Raw genomic sequence first — 17,681 nt, forward strand, 5'->3', positions numbered from 1 at the left:
CTCCTTCATCCCAGAGGAAGTGCTCCCAGAAGATATCTAAGGACCTTCTAACACTTTTTTGAGGGGGGCATATGCTCTGCACATGGAAGTTCCCAGGCTAGGGGTCAAATTGGAACTGTAGCTGCCAGCCTACACCACAGCTCATGCCAACCCCAGATCCTTAAACCACTGAGAGGGGCCGGGGATCAAACCCGAATCCTCTTAGATAGTAGGTGGTTACCGTTGAGCCACAACAGGAACTCCCTGAAATTCTTGTTAGAGGAGAAAAGGAATTAAAGTTTCTAACTAAAGAAGTTTATTCATGTAAAGTGGAACATATTTTTTTCATTTTTTAAAAATTAAAGTATTATTGAACTTCAGGACCTTTAACACTTCAGAGGCACATACACTCTGCCTCAAAAAGAAGAGATGAGAAGGCGAGGTTAGGGAACAGAAAGGAACAAAACCTAAACCAAGAGCTATGGGAGGCATTTAAATTAAATTAAACAAAAAACATAGGAAGATGCGGTATATATACATAATGGAATACTACTCAGCCATAAAAAAGAACGAAATAATGCCATTTGCAGCAACATGGATGGAACTAGAAACTCTCATACTGAGTGAAGTAAGTCAGAAAGAGAAAGACAAACACCATATAATATCACTTATATCTGGAATCCAATATACGGCACAAATGAACCTTTCCACAGAAAAGAAAATCATGGGCTTAAGAGAACAGACTTATGGTTGCCAAGGGAGGTGGGGGGAGTGGGGTGGATGGGGAGCTTGGGGTTAATAGATGCAGACATTGCCTTTGGAATGGATTAGCGATGAGATCCTGCTGTGTAGCCCCGGGAACTATGTCTAGCCACTTACGATGGAGCATGATAATGTGAGAAAATAGAATGTCTACATGTCTGTGTCACTGGGTCACCATGCTGTACAGTAGAAAAAAAATTTGTATTGGGGAAGTAACAATTAAAAATAAATACATTAATTAATTAATTAAAAAACAAAACCAACTTCTTGTAAGACAAGCTCCACACCTGAGATTCACAATCCTGACAGTTTATGAGTAACACACATACAGCTTTGACATGATGCTAACAACCAAAGAAACGTGGTATAATCCATTCTGACTCCACAGTATACCTACAGGAGGTACAAAGAACTTATAACAGAGAAACTTAATTCCCAATGCCTTATATCCTCTTGGAACAGGCAGTGTATAAAAAGGTCCAGCCAACCAGTCAGCCTGCCATTAAGATACAACCATCCCCAGTCAGCTGGGCCTGTCCAAGTTGGAAGGACCCTGGCCAGTGATCTCGACACCCATGCTCTGAGCAACATGGGCTCCCCAGAAGAAACCAGAAGGCTTCCCCAGCCCAATTTGTGCAGAAGGATATTGCACTTGAAAGGGATTGTACTGCTTATTTAAAAAAGAAAACTGTTGGAGTTCTCATTGTGGCTCAGAGGAAACGAATCTGACTAGGAACCATGAGGTTACAGGTTCAGTCTCTGGCCTCACTCAGTGGGTTAAGGATCCGGCTTTGCCGTGAGCTGTGGTGTAGGTTGCAGACATGGCTCGGATCCTGCGTTGCTGTGGCTGTGGCGTAGGCTGGTGGCTACAGCTCCTGATTCAACCCCTAGCTTGGGAACCTCCATATGCCGTGGGTGCAGCCCTAAAAAGCCAACAACAACAATAAAAAAACTCGTGGATACATACAACCCTCTCATTTTAAAGATGAATAGACAGGCTCAGAGAGGTTGGGTGCTTTACCCAACATCGCACAGATAGTTTGTCAAAATGCCACTGATAAAGTTACAGCCTAATTTTTCAGAGTTGTTGACACAGCCACTCCACCAGGTAGTTTTATTTTTAAGCAAATTCTATATACTCATGTAATCCAGTTTTAAACCGTGAAAACCACATTAGCATCCAGGTGACCTCTGGAGAAAGAGGTGGGTGCAGACCTCACCGTAATTCCTTCCCCTTCTCTTGTCTCCTCTATCCTTCCCACATCTCAAGGAAATACTTCCCTGCCAAGCAATGACTTCAACTAATTTGAATACTCTCGTGGGAGAGCCAAACCAAAAATGAAAATGATGAATGACTCCTTATGCAATGCAGAAAAAATGCAGTGATTCGGATCTCGATGTGATGGAATACCCTTCATGCAGAACATACTTCTATCCAAAACAAAAAAGCAGAAACAAGGGTACCTCAGAGCTCCCAGTGTGTTTGGCCAAATGGCAGGTGTGCAAGAGATCATAAAGGGGCAGATGAAAGCAAACCAACCCTCACCTCCAAAACAGGTAGGAGTTTTCTTCTAAAAGAAAACAGAAGTTTTTCTAAGTAAATCACAAAGCAAAGTCAGGGGAGAAATAATAGAGGAGAAGGATGTTGAATAAGGGTGAAGAAAAAAATCTGCTTGATTATTAAATATCTCTACAGATTTTTGCCAAAAACATTTTTTTTGTCCTTTTGGGCCACACGATGGCATGTGAAGGTTCCCAGGCTTGGGGTCTAACTGGAACTGTAGCCACCAGCCTACGCTACAGCCACAGCAACTCGGGATCCAAGCCAAGTCTGCGACCTACACCACAGCTCACGGCAACGCCAGATCCTTAACCCACTGAGCAAGGTCAGGGATTGAACCCACAACCTCATGGTTCCTAGTCAGATTTGTTAACCACTGAGCCACGAGGGGAACTCCTCAAATACATTTTTTAACTCAAGAGCTCAGCCTCTATCTTCTTACCACATATATACAGGTAGGCAGTCATACTTGAATTATCCCGATCACTAAATTCTAAAAATATTTTTAAAGTTTTCCACACATACATTAATGTTAATTCATAAACCAAGCTCTGGGTTTTTTGTGTGTTTCGAGAAGTGTTTGGTTTTTAATTGGTATGTAGTTGAGATACAACATTGTGTAAAATTAAGGTGTGCGTGTTAATTTGACACATTTATAAATTACAATATCACTGCCATTCTAGCAATAATGAGCATCTCTATTGTTATATAACTATCATTTCTTTAGAGTGGTTGGAATAATTAGGTTCTGGTCTCTTGCAAGTTTGATGATTATAATAAATACTGTCAACATCCACTCTACCGTGCATTTGATCTCTAGTACTTATCTACTGCCTGTTGCAAGTCTGTATCCTTAAACAACATCTGTTCTCCCCCTACCCCCAGCTCCTGGTAACTACCACCTTACTCTTTGGTTTTGGCTTTTTCAGAGCCCACATATAACTGGTATCATACAGTACTTGCCTTCCTCTGTCTGACTGACCTCACCTAGCATAATGCTCTCAAGGTCTAGCTACATTGTCTCATTACCAAGTTTTTTAAGTGCTGTTTATTTACTGTACATATCTTTTGAAATCAGAACCTTGGAACATATTCTCACCCTTCATTTTTGCTATTTCCAAGTAAATGGCCATCAGCAGCCCCCGTAAGGGAAAAGCATCCGTCTTAGAGGCGCTTAAACCTAAAGAGGACCAGGGAGTTCCCATCGTGGCACAGTGGTTAACAAATCCGACTAGGAACCATGAGGTTGCGGGTTCAGTTCCTGTCCTTGCTCAGTGGGTTAACGATCCGGCGTTGCCGTGAGCTGTGGTGTAGGTTGCAGACGAGGCTTGGATCCCGAGTTGCTGTGGCTCTGGCGTAGGCAAGTGGCTACAGCTCCGATTCAACCCCTAGCCTGGGAACCTCCATATGCCGCGGGAGTGGCCCAAAGAAATAGGAAAAAGACAAAAAAAAAAAAAAAAAAACCTAAAGAGGACCAGCATTTGCTGACCACCTGCTCCATGTTGGGGGCTGTTTGACAGGCCTCACATTTCACTATTCCCTTTGACTCTGGCAACATGAGTGGCATTCCTGAATGGGCGTCCCTACAGTTTACCCATCTTAACACTAGAAGTGGTAAAATTCTCCCCAGGTGAGTTAGCAGCCAATGAAGCTCCAAGGCCTGTGCTGCTGCCCACCCAGTGTAAGCCAGACAGCTAATAAGCTCACTCTAGGTGCCCCGAGGTCATTTCAATGGCTCAGCTGCTGAGAAGTAACCCCTTTGCACTCCACAGCTATAGCAGAAAACATTCCACCCATCAAAAGACTCAATTCCTGGACTTCCCATTATGGCTCAGCAGGTTAAGAACCTGACAAAGTGCCCATAAAGATGCAGGTTCAATCCCTGGCCTCCTCACTCAGTAGGTTAAGGATCCACCGCTGTTGCTCGGCTGTGGCTTAGGCCAGCAGCTACAGCTCCGATTCAAACCCTAGCCCAGGAACTTCCATATGCTGTGGTTGAAACCATTAGGAAAAAAAAAAAAAAAAAAAAAAAAAAGACTCAATTCCTTTCCAAACTACAGTTACCACTACTGACTTTCTAAATTTGAATGGGAAAAAAAAACTTCACAACAACAACAAAAAGACACAAAAGACAAAAAAAAAAAAAAAAAAAAAAGGAGTTCCCGTCGTGGCGCAGTGGTTAACGAATCCGACTAGGAACCATGAGGTTGCGGGTTCGGTCCCTGCCCGTGCTCAGTGGGTTAACGATCCGGCGTTGCCGTGAGCTGTGGTGTAGGTCGCAGACGCGGCTCGGATCCCGCGTTGCTGTGGCTCTGGCATAGGCTGGCAGCTACAGCTCCGATTAGACCCCTAGCCTGGGAACCTCCATATGCCGCGGGAGCGGCCCAAGAAATAGCAAAAAGACAAAAAAAAAAAAAAAAAAAAAAAAAAAAAAAAAAGACTCAATTCCTTTCCAAACTACAGTTACCACTACTGACTTTCTAAATTTGAATGGGAAAAAAAAACTTCACAACAACAACAAAAAGACACAAAAGACAAAAAAAAAAAAAAAAAAAAAAGGAGTTCCCGTCGTGGCGCAGTGGTTAACGAATCCGACTAGGAACCATGAGGTTGCGGGTTCGGTCCCTGCCCTTGCTCAGTGGGTTAACGATCCGGCGTTGCCGTGAGCTGTGGTGTAGGTTGCAGACGCGGCTCGGATCCTGCGTTGCGGTGGCTCTGGCGTAGGCCGGTGGCTACAGCTCCGATTCAACCCCTAGCCTGGGAACCTCCATATGCCGCGGGAGCGGCCCAAGAAATAGCAACAACAACAAAAAGACAAAAAGACAAAAAAGAAAAAAAAACTTCTGTCACCATCTTTACTGAGTGCCTCTTCTAGCACCAAACCTTGCTTTCTCTTGCATCACCTTTTGTAGTCTCTTATTACTTGCTTAAATATAACAGAGACAGTTATACTCTATATATCAAGTATGGTATAAAATCAAGCAATTCTGCAGAGGAATAAATATCTGAGATGTTTAAGGAAATCCAAGAGAATGAAACAGTACCGAAGCCATGCATTTCGACTGACACAAAATATTAGTCCTTGGGGAGTCACCCCTGGGGGTTCTCGAGGAAGATGTGGGTAACGCATGAGGCTATCCTCAGGACTGACAAACATGTTCAAACAGTGAAGATGGGGCTCTTTTGAATGGACTCAGAAGTTCCCGTTGTGGCTCAGCGGTGACAGCACGACTAGTAGCCATGAGGATGTGAGTTTAATCCCTGGCCTCGCTCACTGGGTTGAGGATCCGGTGCTGCTCTGAGCTGTGGTGTAGGTCACAGATGCAGCTTGGGTTCCAAGCTGCTGTGGCTGTGGCATAGGCTGATTCACTCCTAGGCCGGGAACTTCCATATGACGATGGTGTGGCCCTAAAAAGAAAAGAGAAAAAAAAAAAAAAAGAATTGACTCTTGACTCTTGTTACCTAGGAAAATGACAAAATGATTCAATTAAAGAGAAAGTCTTATTAAAGGTAAACTCGAACAACACATTCTTGGCAAGAGAGTCCCAGTGATGAACAACTGTGCTTCTAGTGTGATGAGAAAGAATGTCAGAATCATCAACATAAACTCCACCCCAAGAAAACATACAGCACAATCTTGGCACAAGTTGACAATGATTTGATTCACGGACACCCATAGCACTCACAGAATGCATTGTTAAGGTCAAGAAGAAGAAGAAAAAAAAAAAATCACATCTAAATTTTGAATAATAATAGGAGTTCAATGAATATGAGCCATGAAATAGGCAAACATATTTCAGTACATTCTCACCCTGCCCCAGAGTGGTGCGCAGGCCTCGGAGGAGGCCCCACATCTGCTGTGTCCCCACTGAGTCCCAGGGCTTAGTGCAAAGTCCCACACACAGCTGGTGCTAAAGAGAAATTAGCTCAGTGATTGAACTTAAAAAGAAAAAAGCTGAGACTCTTACCAGCTACTTCATACAGATAAGGAAGTGAAGGCTTGGAAGGTTACTGGTTTGCCCAAGTTTATCCATGCAGTAAAAGGCGGATTCCAACCCAGGGCAGCAACACTCCTTTCTAAGGTCTCAGCCCCTAGGTCAAACCAACCCTCGGTCATGGAAAATGAGGAGACATGGGGAGCTTTGTGGCTTCTGCAAACACCTCCCACGGTACCTAGTTTTCTTCCTCTAAAAGTCTGGCTTACCCTCAAAAAATTAAGACCCATCATTGAGAACCTCAGAAGCCCGTGCTGTGAGTCTGGAAGAGGACCCCAGTGTAAGCGCAGCAGAAGCACCACAACGTCCTACATGCCCTGAAGTGTCCCAACACTCGCAGGGCATCCCTCGGTCTCACTCTTCTGGAGAGTAAAACTTGGGACCTTCAGGGATGTTAAACATTCAACATCAAGCAACAGAAAATAAGATCCAAGTCTAACGAAAATGCTGTCTAAACAGAACTCACTGTAACCATCACAAAACAGCAAACATCAGACACGAAATGTAAAAATAAACATCCCAGAACACAAATCAATGTGGGGACATTTCTGCAAAATACTAGGCCGTTTTATACTTCAATTCCAGGAGCCTGGCATGTGAAAGGTTAACTTCCTCAGGTGTTGAATTGAGACTTTAAAAAAAAGAAAGGCATTTGATGGAGAACTTGCCAGACTAACTCTTCAGTCATGACCACTAGAGTCAAAGGCTGGAGTTATAATCTAAACCTTAATTTAGAAGTAAACATTAAAATGATGATTTCTTTAAAATTCTCCAATAATTTTCACTTCACAAGGACCAAACTGGCCCATAAAAAAGCTCACACTAATTATTCCAAAGCAATCAACTTCTTCAAAACCTTTTATTTCACAATTAGACTAACATCCCATTAATTTGGGACACTTACCGATGTATTTATTCTTTGCTCATTACCTACGTGCACATTAAGAGTACACCAATAACACAATACAGGCATTAATATGTAAAACATCAACAAAAGCCATCTGGAAAGCTAATGAATAATCAAGGGATTTCAAATTAAACTACAGAATTTTCCCTTAGAATCTTTAGGACAACACTGTCAAGTTCAATCTATTCACTTTGCCTCCAGAATCAATTTTTCAAACTTTATGACAGGTCTAATGGCTTCCACCTGTGTCTCTAGCTTGACTCTTGACTGGCATGCTACCAGCCAGGGTGGAAATGTAGACAAAGACCCCTATTAGGATCCGGCTGTTTCTCTACTGTGAGGTCACTCAGCCATTAAATTAGTTCCAGCCCAATTTCTGTCCTCTCAGGCCTCAACTTCAGGGGAGGAGGGTGTGCACAGAGCCGAGTTAGGGGAGCAGAATCAGAAGGGAAAAGGGGGGAACGAGATGGGTGGGACTGACTAGACACGTACGCATAGAGGTGAAAAGCTGGGATCGGCCTCAAATTAGGAAACACAAATACTATCCCCTTGCTTAAATGATGCTGGCTATCCTCCCCTGTGCAATTTCCCCCAAATATTTTTTTCATGACTTCATGGGATTTTACCTTTTCTTTCCTTTTGCTTGTTGAACGTCAACTGTCTCCCAGTCAATATGGTTTCCTCAACTAACATGAAGCTAATTCACAAAACCATTCCAGCCCAAAGGCACAGGAGGTTACTAGAGCTAGAAAGGAGCAGAGCTGAAGGTGCCTGGGGAGCATCCAGTGCCCAGATCTCACAGGTGAGGAGGCCACAGAGACAGCTAGATAGCTGGTGATAAAATCTGCATTTCCAGCCACTTCGCTACCAGACTATGAGCCTTAACTGGTCCAAAAGCCTCATGGCTTGGTCTACGTCTCTCCCAGCATCATGGTACCTGCCACACCCACTTCTCTCAGACCAAGAAGCGTCTGTATGAACTGAAGGTGCACTGGGATCTGCTTCTTCCAATGCACTGTGAGGCAAGGACAGTGTCCTCCCATCAGTCTCTCTCTAGTGCCCAGCACAGTGCCTGGCATACATAATGCTTGTTCCATGTATGATGAAGGCAAACTTAAGCCTGAAAAAAAATCAAGGGACTTAAACAATGATAAGAAAATAAACTTATTTAATAAGGAAATCTAAATTATTCTTTACAAATAAAAAAATAGTCCAGCCATGGCCAGTTTCCTCAGGATATACAGGTGTGCAAAGGAAATCAGTATCAGCAAGTTTGTGTTCATCTGGCTCAGCACACACTGTGGCTTCGCACATAAGTAGTTTCAATATCTGACGGAGGTTTGGTACAAGTCATGGAAAAGATACTATCAGTCCAATAAAAGATGATTCCAAAGTAATCACAAGGACTCAGTTACCCCAAACTCTGTGCTTTGGGGTGTAGCTTTCCCCGTCCGGCCTACCCCAAAGCTTAGGGTCAGTCATCACTGATCAGGACGGTCAACGAAATAAATATGCATCGCTCCTGACCAAACCAGGGCACAGCGAGCACTTGGAGGTGCTTGTCGGGCAGTGATGACAGATGAGAGGTGGCCCATCCACAGCCCTTGTCTAGACCCCACCACCATCAACACAGTACTAAACCCATAGCCCTGGGACTCTATCCAAGCAGCTGAGCTAACTGGTGGTCACAGGGAAACCTATCAGGAAATAGCACAGGGAAAAAAAGAAAGACTAAGTGAACCCAAATCAGCAATTCAACCAAAAAGTGTTACCCTGATAAAAGAGTAGAAAATGCATTTCATAGTCAGACACACATGTCAGAAAAAAATGACTGGATTGGGAATCAGGGGGCGAAAGCACCGCTTCCACCCAGCTTTGGTCAGGTGGCACAGCCAGGTCAGATCATCAGGGAAGCATGACTTACTCAGATGGTTTTTGCTTTTTATTTTGGGAGGGGGAGCCCACCGAACCCTCAAATACCATGACGTTATCAGCAAGAAACTCCCATATTTCCCTCTGCCACTCCTCCTACCTAGAGCTCTTTCTCCTCTATGGAACCACAAACTCGGTTTTATAAATTCACAGGTGAGGCAGGAGATAAAGGTGGTGGTGGTTTGTGACTTCAAGACTAGCCTGCTCCCCTATCTTGAGATCAAATGAAAGTTTTTCAATGTCTACCTCAGTACCATAGTAATTTAAGCTGGGTTTGTGGTCAAAGAAGAAAACATGATACCCTCCAATAATTTGTCAAAAGAAAAATTTCCAAATCCTCTCAGATTTACAATAACACAGGAAAAATACCTCTAATGACACTGAGTAAGCAGTGAAACAAAACTAGCGTTGCCTGTCAAATAATGATTTCCTTCTAGGATTTGAAATCTTGCAAGCATTCTGGTGACCATAATACACTACTGAAAGGCTTCCAGTTACTTTTTTATTAGAGCGGCGAGCAGAAAGGAGATACCTGTGACAAAGACTTCCAACTGTCCGCTAATCCCCACCCTCCTCCTTGCGAACAGAACCCTGACTCAAGGGTGCCCAGCATAGAGACCGCGCATTTCCTAGCCTTCCGTGCAGGGAGAAGCACCACAGGACTACGTTCTAGCCCTGGGATTGAAACAAGAAAGTTAAGAGCAACTTCTGAAAGAGTGCGTAAAGAAGGGGAGCACACCCTGGCTGACCCCTTCCCGGTTACAATGAGAGAAAATCTGCAGGTCCCTTGTGGCACAGTGGGTTAAGGGTCACTGCTGTAGAGCAGGTTCCATCTCTGGCCCAGGGAACTTCCACATGTGCCATGGGCGTGGCCTAAATAAATAAATAAAGAAGCGGGAACATAAATACCTGAGTCACCTCTTGGACCACTGTGCTGAGGTGTCAGATCAACGCAATTGGGCCCTTGACATTGTGAGCCACAGGCTGGCCCTAGGCTGTCTACCTCCGTCCATCTCATTTACAGGAAATAAACTTCAATCCTATTTAAGCCATTTTCATATGGTGGGGTGGGGAGAAATCACTGTCTCACACAGCTGAACCTAATCCCAACTGACCTGGAAACTGGCAGTGAATGGGTTGTGCCAGGGCTTAGATCTTGGGCGCCCCACAAGGAACAAGCCTAAAAATGCAGGGGGACCTGGGTAGGGGCAGTTGGCAAGGACATGGGTCTCCCAGTTCCACCTCTAATTGGACACTGTCATGCAGCAGCAAAGCACTCCATCAAGGCCTGGCCTTCAGAGCTTGGAGGGTAGACCATGTGTCTGTTAGAAGTTGTACCGTTTAGGAAAAAGCTCTGCAAACTCACAATGTCAGTGTTTGCCAGAAATAAGCATAATTCCACAAAGAGTAAATTCTATCACCTAGCACTCTACATCCTGGTGTGATCTATGAAATTAGTCAATACATGTAAAGCACATGAAATTAGCCAATGCATACAAAGTACATGAAAGCAGTGTCTGGAAGATAAAAGCTTTTAACACATATTAGCAATTATCATGTTTGTTATTACCACCACAATAGACTATGCTCTGGTGAAGATAACTCATGTAAAAGCAAATCATAATATGAGCTGGAGAGATGTTTTTGGTCTTCCTCTTAGAAAGTAATAAGCCATGTGTTTCATTTATCTATCTTAGGGGCCCCTTCTGGACAATTTTGGGTGTTTTTGACACCCAGGTGACCTCTTTGAGTTCCTTCTCCTAAAGAAGGCTACAGCCCCCCAGGAATGTCTCACCAGGCTCACCGACTCAGCAGGCTTTGGTAAGAACTTTCTCTCTCAGTGTCAGGAAGGAACCCAGCACAGTGGAAGAGGGTATCTATAATAAGTCACCGTGAGCAACAATCGCATATTGTGTGTGCTCTGTGCCAACCAGCGAGGCTAATCATTAACCATCAAAGCCATTCTACCCTCTGCAGAGAAAAGACAAGAAAAGAAACAAAGAAGACTCCTAAATGCTCTGGGAAAAGCTGTAATGTTTTTCTCTTTTGTAAAAATAAAAACGTATGGAAGGTTCTGACTCCACTATGCTCAGCTAAGCACTTTTGCAGACCCAAGCTGCTTAAGATGGATTTTTTTTGTGTGGGGGGTGGGGAGGGGGCTTGTTTTAGGGCTAGACCCAAGGCATGTAGAAGTTCCCAGGCTAGGGGTCAAATTGGAAGTGCAGCTGCCAGCCTACACCACAGCCATGGCTACAGCAACGTGGGATCTGAGCCACGTCTGTGACCTACACCACAGCTCACGGCCAGATCCCCAACCCACTAAGCAAGGCCAGGGATGGAACCCTCGTCCTCATGGAGAACCTGAATCCTCGTGGATGCTATCAGGTGCTTTTCCACTGTACCACAAGGGGAACTCCCTGGAATTTTATTTTTTTTAAAAAGTTCAATATCAGAGTTCCCATCATGGTGCAGTGGTTAACGAATCGACTAGGAACCATTCAATCCCTGGCCTCGTTCAGTGGGTTAAGGATCCAGCGTTGCCATGAGCTGTGGCGTAGGTTGCAGATGCAGCTTGCATCCTGCATTGCTGTGGCTCTGGTGTAGACCGGTGACTACAGCTCCGATTAGACCCCTAGCCTTGGAACTCCATATGCTGCAGGAACGGCCCTAGAAAAGGTAAAAAAAAAAAAGACAAAAAAAAAGTTCAGTATCAAAAATGAGCTGAACTGATACTTAAGGGTAATAAAGCCATGTATCTACACAGCATGTGTTTTCCATCCTAAAACACAGGTTCACCAGGGTATAAAGAAACCCACCACTCTGATTACTCTGGCACCTCGGTCTCCCCACTCTAGCAGGCAGGGCACGCCCAGCCCTCCTGGTGACACAGTGCCCACTGCCCAAACTCCGCTGTGTAAAGGCTGCCCCAACACAAGATAGTGTCACTGTTCTCCACAAAAAGAACAAAAGTGGTCTGGAAGTGCCAATGTTTTTCTCTCTGAATTCCACCTCCCCAAATCTTTTGTGAAATGTTGTGCCTGCTTTTTTCATCTCGAAAATAGGATTACAGTGGGTCACCCTTTCAACATAACATAACGTTCACCGGAATAACAAAAGTTTATCACAGAGTTAGTACAAGCAGGTGATAATTGCTCCATTCAGGCTTTGTCCTTCTCTACAGGGATGGGAGAGATTGGCAGGGGGAGGGAAGTGGAGGCAGGAGGCAGGGGAACACTTAAAAACAAAAAAAAAAATGCCTATGACAACACAAAACAACTCAGGAAACAGGAACTGTTCATACCTTGGCGCTCATGATGCCCTTCCTACTCTGCCCCTCGCTCTGCTCATTCCCTCTACTTCCTATACATACACTAAAACTTCCATTCCATGACTCTGAATATGAGTCATACAACCCTAAAATGATCTCATCACTTGATATCAACATACTAGCAAATTCCAGAAATTATTGTTAAGAAGAAAGGCCAAAAAACTTCCATGTGTTCCATATGCTGAATTAGGTACCTCTCTAACTGTGCAGTCCCATGGGTGAAAAGTACCTAGAAACTGTGAATCCAGGGATGTCTGGGGGTTTTTTTTGGGTTTTTTTTTTTTTTTTTTTTTTTTTTGGAGACTTACATTCCTTAAATTTAGCCCCATGTTGAGGGAAGATGCTTTTCTTATTCACTCCCTCTATACCTCATATTTTCAACTATCTCAACATAAACATATGAATTAATACTAATTTGGAGTTTAAAAATTCCTTTCCTCTGCTTTCCATTATTTAACCTTTAATCAAAGTCCATGAAAGAGAAGGAATAAAAAGGAAAACTTGGAATAAGAGTAAATTTCGAACATTCAAATGCCATTACAGAGTGCTTTAAAAATGCATTGGATAGAAACATACCAAAACTGGTTCAAAAGTAAAAAGCTCTAAATTTATTTCAATTTAACACAGATTACGGGTTGTTCAAGTTTGCTACCCTAAATGCCTCTGCAAAACATCTTAGACTGGTTATAACATCTTAACACCAGTTATAACAACACAAACGTAAAACAGGAAGAGGAACAATAGCGCCACCTGTTAAACATGTTTTTTCATAATGTTCTTTATTCCAGATATTCTGAAAAGCCTGATTAGAGGAAGAGAGTTGCGGCGTTCCCGCTGTGGTGCAGTGGGTTAAGAATCCACTTTCAGCAGCTACAGTCACTGCGGAGGTGTGGGTTCAATCCCCAGCCCAGCACAGTGGGTCAAAGGATCCAGCATTGCCACAGCTGAGGAATAGGTCACAGCTGAGGCTCAGATTTACCCCCAGCCCCAGGAATTCCCATTTGCCATGGCTGAGGCTGGGGGATGGGGGAATAGGAAGGAAAAGAATTACAAGGCACAAGAATCCCCTGATCTTTAAAACACAAATCTTTGACCAGAGAACTTTAATTTCTCTTCCTACTTTTTTCTTTCTTGGCCACCCCATGGCATATGGAGTTCCCAGGCCAGGGATCAGATCTGAGCCATAGTTTCGATCTACGTCACAGCTGCGGCAACACTAAATCTTTAACCCGCTGTGCTGGGCCGGGGATCGAACCCACAATTCAGCACTCTAGGAACACTGCTGAACTCCTCTCTTCCTACATTTAAACTCTCCCATCTTGCTAAAGCTTTATTAAGAGCTATTATTCTCTATCTCTATTCTTCTCACCCTGCACTGGTTCAAGGGAACGGTCAACCTAACTTGGATTCCTCCAAGCAGCTACAGAAGCCTGCTGGGCCAGAACTCACCCGTCCAGAAGACTCATTGTGGTGGATGTCACTTCGGCAAACAGAATTATTTTTCCAAGTTTCTTGGTCTGCAAATTCTGTCGGTAGATCTCAAAGTTAAAATTTTCTGAGGAGAAGGCCGCCGTGCCAGTCACCACAGGTATGGCAGATGGGGTGATGTCCACCTCAGATGTGTAGGATGAAACGAATTTAAGGGAGAGCTTGCTAGATGTTATAACTCCTTCAGGATCCACGTGTTTCCCCAGCCACTGCATAAGAGGATCCCGGATTTCCTGTGTCGTAAACAAAGAAATGGAAAGATCGCAATTTGGCATTATGTTAGATGATGATAGCTTGTCCTTAAAATGCCATTTTGGTAAGATAAGTACTTCCTAACTCATGACCAGTAAATACCATATTAACATATTCTGAACACTTAAACTATGATACGGTAGACAATAAGAACACTAAGTGCTTAAGTAAACCAAGATCCAAGGAAGGAAGTACACTTCTAGCCTACACTACATCCTTAATTCCCAAAAGTCCTCTCAGGTTCCAGAGTTCCCGCGTGATCCTCTAGTTCTCTGTGCATTTTACAGGAAATGTATGACTGTATACTTCCAACCCTCAAGGAAATTCATTGTCTCATCTGGGGGAATAAAAACCTAGACAGGTGAAAAGTCACAGAAGACAAAGCATCTGCTCTCAGCCTCTGCAGGATCCCACCTCCTCCCACAGACAAGTTGACCACCATCTGCCATGAACGGGTCACCAACAGGGAAAATAAGAGGGTACCCAAAGATGCTTTCTCTTTGCCCCAAACGCAGGTGGGGGGAGGAAGCGGGGGGTGGAGGCAGAACTACAGGAGATAACACCTAACTCACTACAGAGCTCTCTATCCTATCTCCCAAGAGACTGCAAATTCCTCTCGGACCCTGGAAGACCCTGACGGGGGGAGTCATTATCCCAAGAGGCCAGCACAAAACATATTAAAATCTGCCAGTTATTTTATTTATTTATGTATTTATTTATTTTTTGCTTTTTAGGGCCGTACCCGCAGCATACGGAGGTTCTCAGGCTAGGGACCTAATCGGAGCTACAGCCGCCGGCCTACGCCACAGCCACAGCAACACCAGATCCAAGCCATGTCTACAACCTACACCACAGCTCACAGCAAGGCCGGATCCTTAACCCACTGAGTGAGGCCAGGGATTGAACCTGCAACCTCATGGTTCCTAGTCGGATTCATTCCCACTGCGCCACAACAGGAACTCCAAAACCTGTCAGTTATAGTAAATGCTTATCTGGGCTCCTGGGCTACCTTCATACAAATGCCAGGCACTTTGATCCATGTGCCTAAGAGAAGCAGCTGCAAAGATGAAATTTCATTTAACTAAATTCAATCACCAAAACTTTAAAACTCATTTCAACTTTGCAAAAAATACAGAGGACAGAGGGACAAGACAAGCAGCTTTAGAAGGAGGTGATCAGAAGAAATCCAGAGGGTGAGACATTTTACAGACCAAGAATCTCCGTGTGTGTGTGTGTGTGTGTGTGTGTGTGTGTGTGTGTGTGTGTGTTAGGTGAAAGAGTGTCCTGGGAATCCAATTCTGCAGGCAGCAGGAAGGTAGGAAGAGGATGATGGGCAGTGAGGACTGAGAAGTGACCACAGGACTCAGCGTGGCACAGCCTATCTCATGGAGGCAAAGCTGAACAGAATGGTGGAGGGTGAGAAACTGCAGACCCCAAGGACAAAACTCTGGTAAAGAGTTTCTTCTGATGGGAAAATGAAGAAGGGTTCAATGGCTACAGGGAGGAATGAAGTCAAAACAGGTTCCGTTTGGTTATTAACAAGAAAGAAGTAACAGCATGATTTTTCTAAGATGATGTGAATGATCCTGTGGAGAAAAGAAAACAGGAAAACAGGTAAAAGGCAGGTCCAAACTCTCAAGCAGAGACACTGGTCTTGAAAGCCCAGCTGCTCATCCCTCTGGAGACACCAGCCCTCCCTCACGCCTTTCTGTGCACAGAGCCATCCAGAAGAGCCCTGGGAACAGGTCTATGCTGCTGCCCCCCTGCTCCAAGGCCACCCCCAGACGGGGGTCCTGGTGGTGGGCGCTGGCGATACCACCCTCTGATTCCTTCTATTTTCTTGATAAACAGGAAGAAAGAACATCACCTAAGAGAGAAAAAGAGGAAGAAGGCATTGAGGTTTGAGAAGGGAGAGTGAGAAAATGAAGGAAGCAGGGATAATTGCATGGGCAACCGGAAGCATTCAAGGTTCACCCAAGGTTAGTGATTCTGAATTCAGAGTGAGCAGTCTGCATGATTTTGTGTTTTTATGCAGCTACACTCAGCTATGTGCCATGTGGGACAGGCACAGAGGAAGCTGAAGATAAACAGAAAACACCGACGTGACTGACCTACCACAGATGAGGCACTGGTGGAAATATACAGAGAAATAACGGAAGATCCGGGCCTAGAAGCTTAGAACCCAGTGGGGAGGAGACTAAGGAGTGCCCAGGACAAAAGAGGATGGAACAAGACAGGCAGAACAAAGCACCGCAAAAGAGGTGAAAAATAGGGGATGAGCCTGCTTGAACGGGCTCCAGAAAAAAGTCATTGGAAGAGGTCAGATTGAACGGAGACATCAGGAGCTACAGCACAAACTTTCCATCTTTGCACAAAGAACCAAGATACATTTTTAAATGGAATAGTCCCTGTTCCCTGTTAATTCGTTAATATACTTTACTAGAGGAAGAAGACAGAATGAATAAATTATAAGAGCAGCCCCTTTTATTAGAGCTCCCACTGTGGCGCAATGCGATTGACAGCATTGTGGGAGTGCTGGGACACAGGTTCAACCCCTGGCCTGGCACGGAAGTAACGTTAAGGGTGCAGGGTTGCTGCAGCTGTGGCCGAGGTGGCAACTGCAGCTCGAATATGATCCCTGGCCCAGAAACTCCCTATGCTGCAGGGTGGCTAAAAAAGGGAAAAGATAAAATAATAACCCCCTCTTATGGACTGATTGTTTGTATCCCCTCAAAAGTCCTGTAATGAAGTCCTATTCCCCAAGGTGATGGTATTTGGGGTGATTAAGTCATGAGGGTGGAGCCTTTATGAATGGGATTAGTATCTTTATAAAAGCAATCCCTGAGACCCCTCATGTTCTCCAAGCTAAAGGATGTTTGTCTGAAATCTGGGAGAGCGCCCTCACCACAAACACCATGCTGGCACCCTCATCTCAGACTTTCAGCCTCCATAAGGGTGAGAAATAAGTGTCTGCGGTTTATAAGCTGCCCAGTAAATGCTACCCTGTTTTAGCAGCTTGTTGACCAAGATACACCCAAACCCCAAACCTGGCCATTAGTTATAACCAACTTTGCTCCCAGTGCCGTTAAAACATAAAGTGAATAGATCTGAACTTCCTTCATCAGATTCCCCAGAACAGTTAACTATGACAAGGGCCTTATACAGGCTAAAAATAAAGACACATCAGTGAAGAGGTTAAATCACAAAAATAGACAGGTAAACTAGTCTGTACAACAAACATTTCTTAACTAACTTCAGCTTTCATTAATTCAAGCGTAGTTAAACAGTTATTCAGCAGGTGCAGGAAATGTGAATCTCCCATTCAAAGTGAATGAAAATCAAGATGAAAACAAAAAGAAATAACACCAGGTCAAACTTTCAGTCAGTCTCCTCTGGAATGATTATCCAACTGGTCATTCACCTAATAAATTGCTTGTTTTTTGAAAGCAACACTTAGAGATGCAAAACGATGCAAAC

General features: G+C 44.2%; 1 protein-coding gene and 1 long non-coding RNA gene across 9 annotated transcripts in view; one reads left to right on the forward strand and one right to left on the reverse strand.

The window, feature by feature from the left end:
* HLCS (holocarboxylase synthetase) overlaps positions 1–17,681 on the reverse strand; it is a 212,541-nt gene that overhangs the window by 126,440 nt on the left and 68,420 nt on the right. For all 8 annotated transcript variants that reach the window (XR_014825174.1, XR_014825175.1, XM_084992093.1 and 5 more), the window contains one exon: positions 13,914–14,185. Coding sequence is in view for 6 of the 8 variants with exons in the window: in XM_084992093.1 (XP_084848219.1) it covers positions 13,914–14,185 (272 nt within the window). In the remaining 2 variants the exon portion in view is untranslated. The remainder of the gene's footprint in view (positions 1–13,913; positions 14,186–17,681) is intronic.
* The window catches only part of LOC146397887 (uncharacterized), a 419,652-nt gene that overhangs the window by 5,452 nt on the left and 396,519 nt on the right, over positions 1–17,681 (forward strand). The gene's annotated exons all lie outside the window — the stretch shown is intronic.

Source organism: Sus scrofa, chromosome 13 (genome assembly GCF_054392235.1).
Source record: "Sus scrofa isolate SSC_HxYL_T2T_F1_AM1 chromosome 13, Sscrofa_HxYL_maternal_Yorkshire_Landrace_v2.0, whole genome shotgun sequence".
Taxonomy (NCBI): Eukaryota; Metazoa; Chordata; class Mammalia; order Artiodactyla; family Suidae; genus Sus; species Sus scrofa.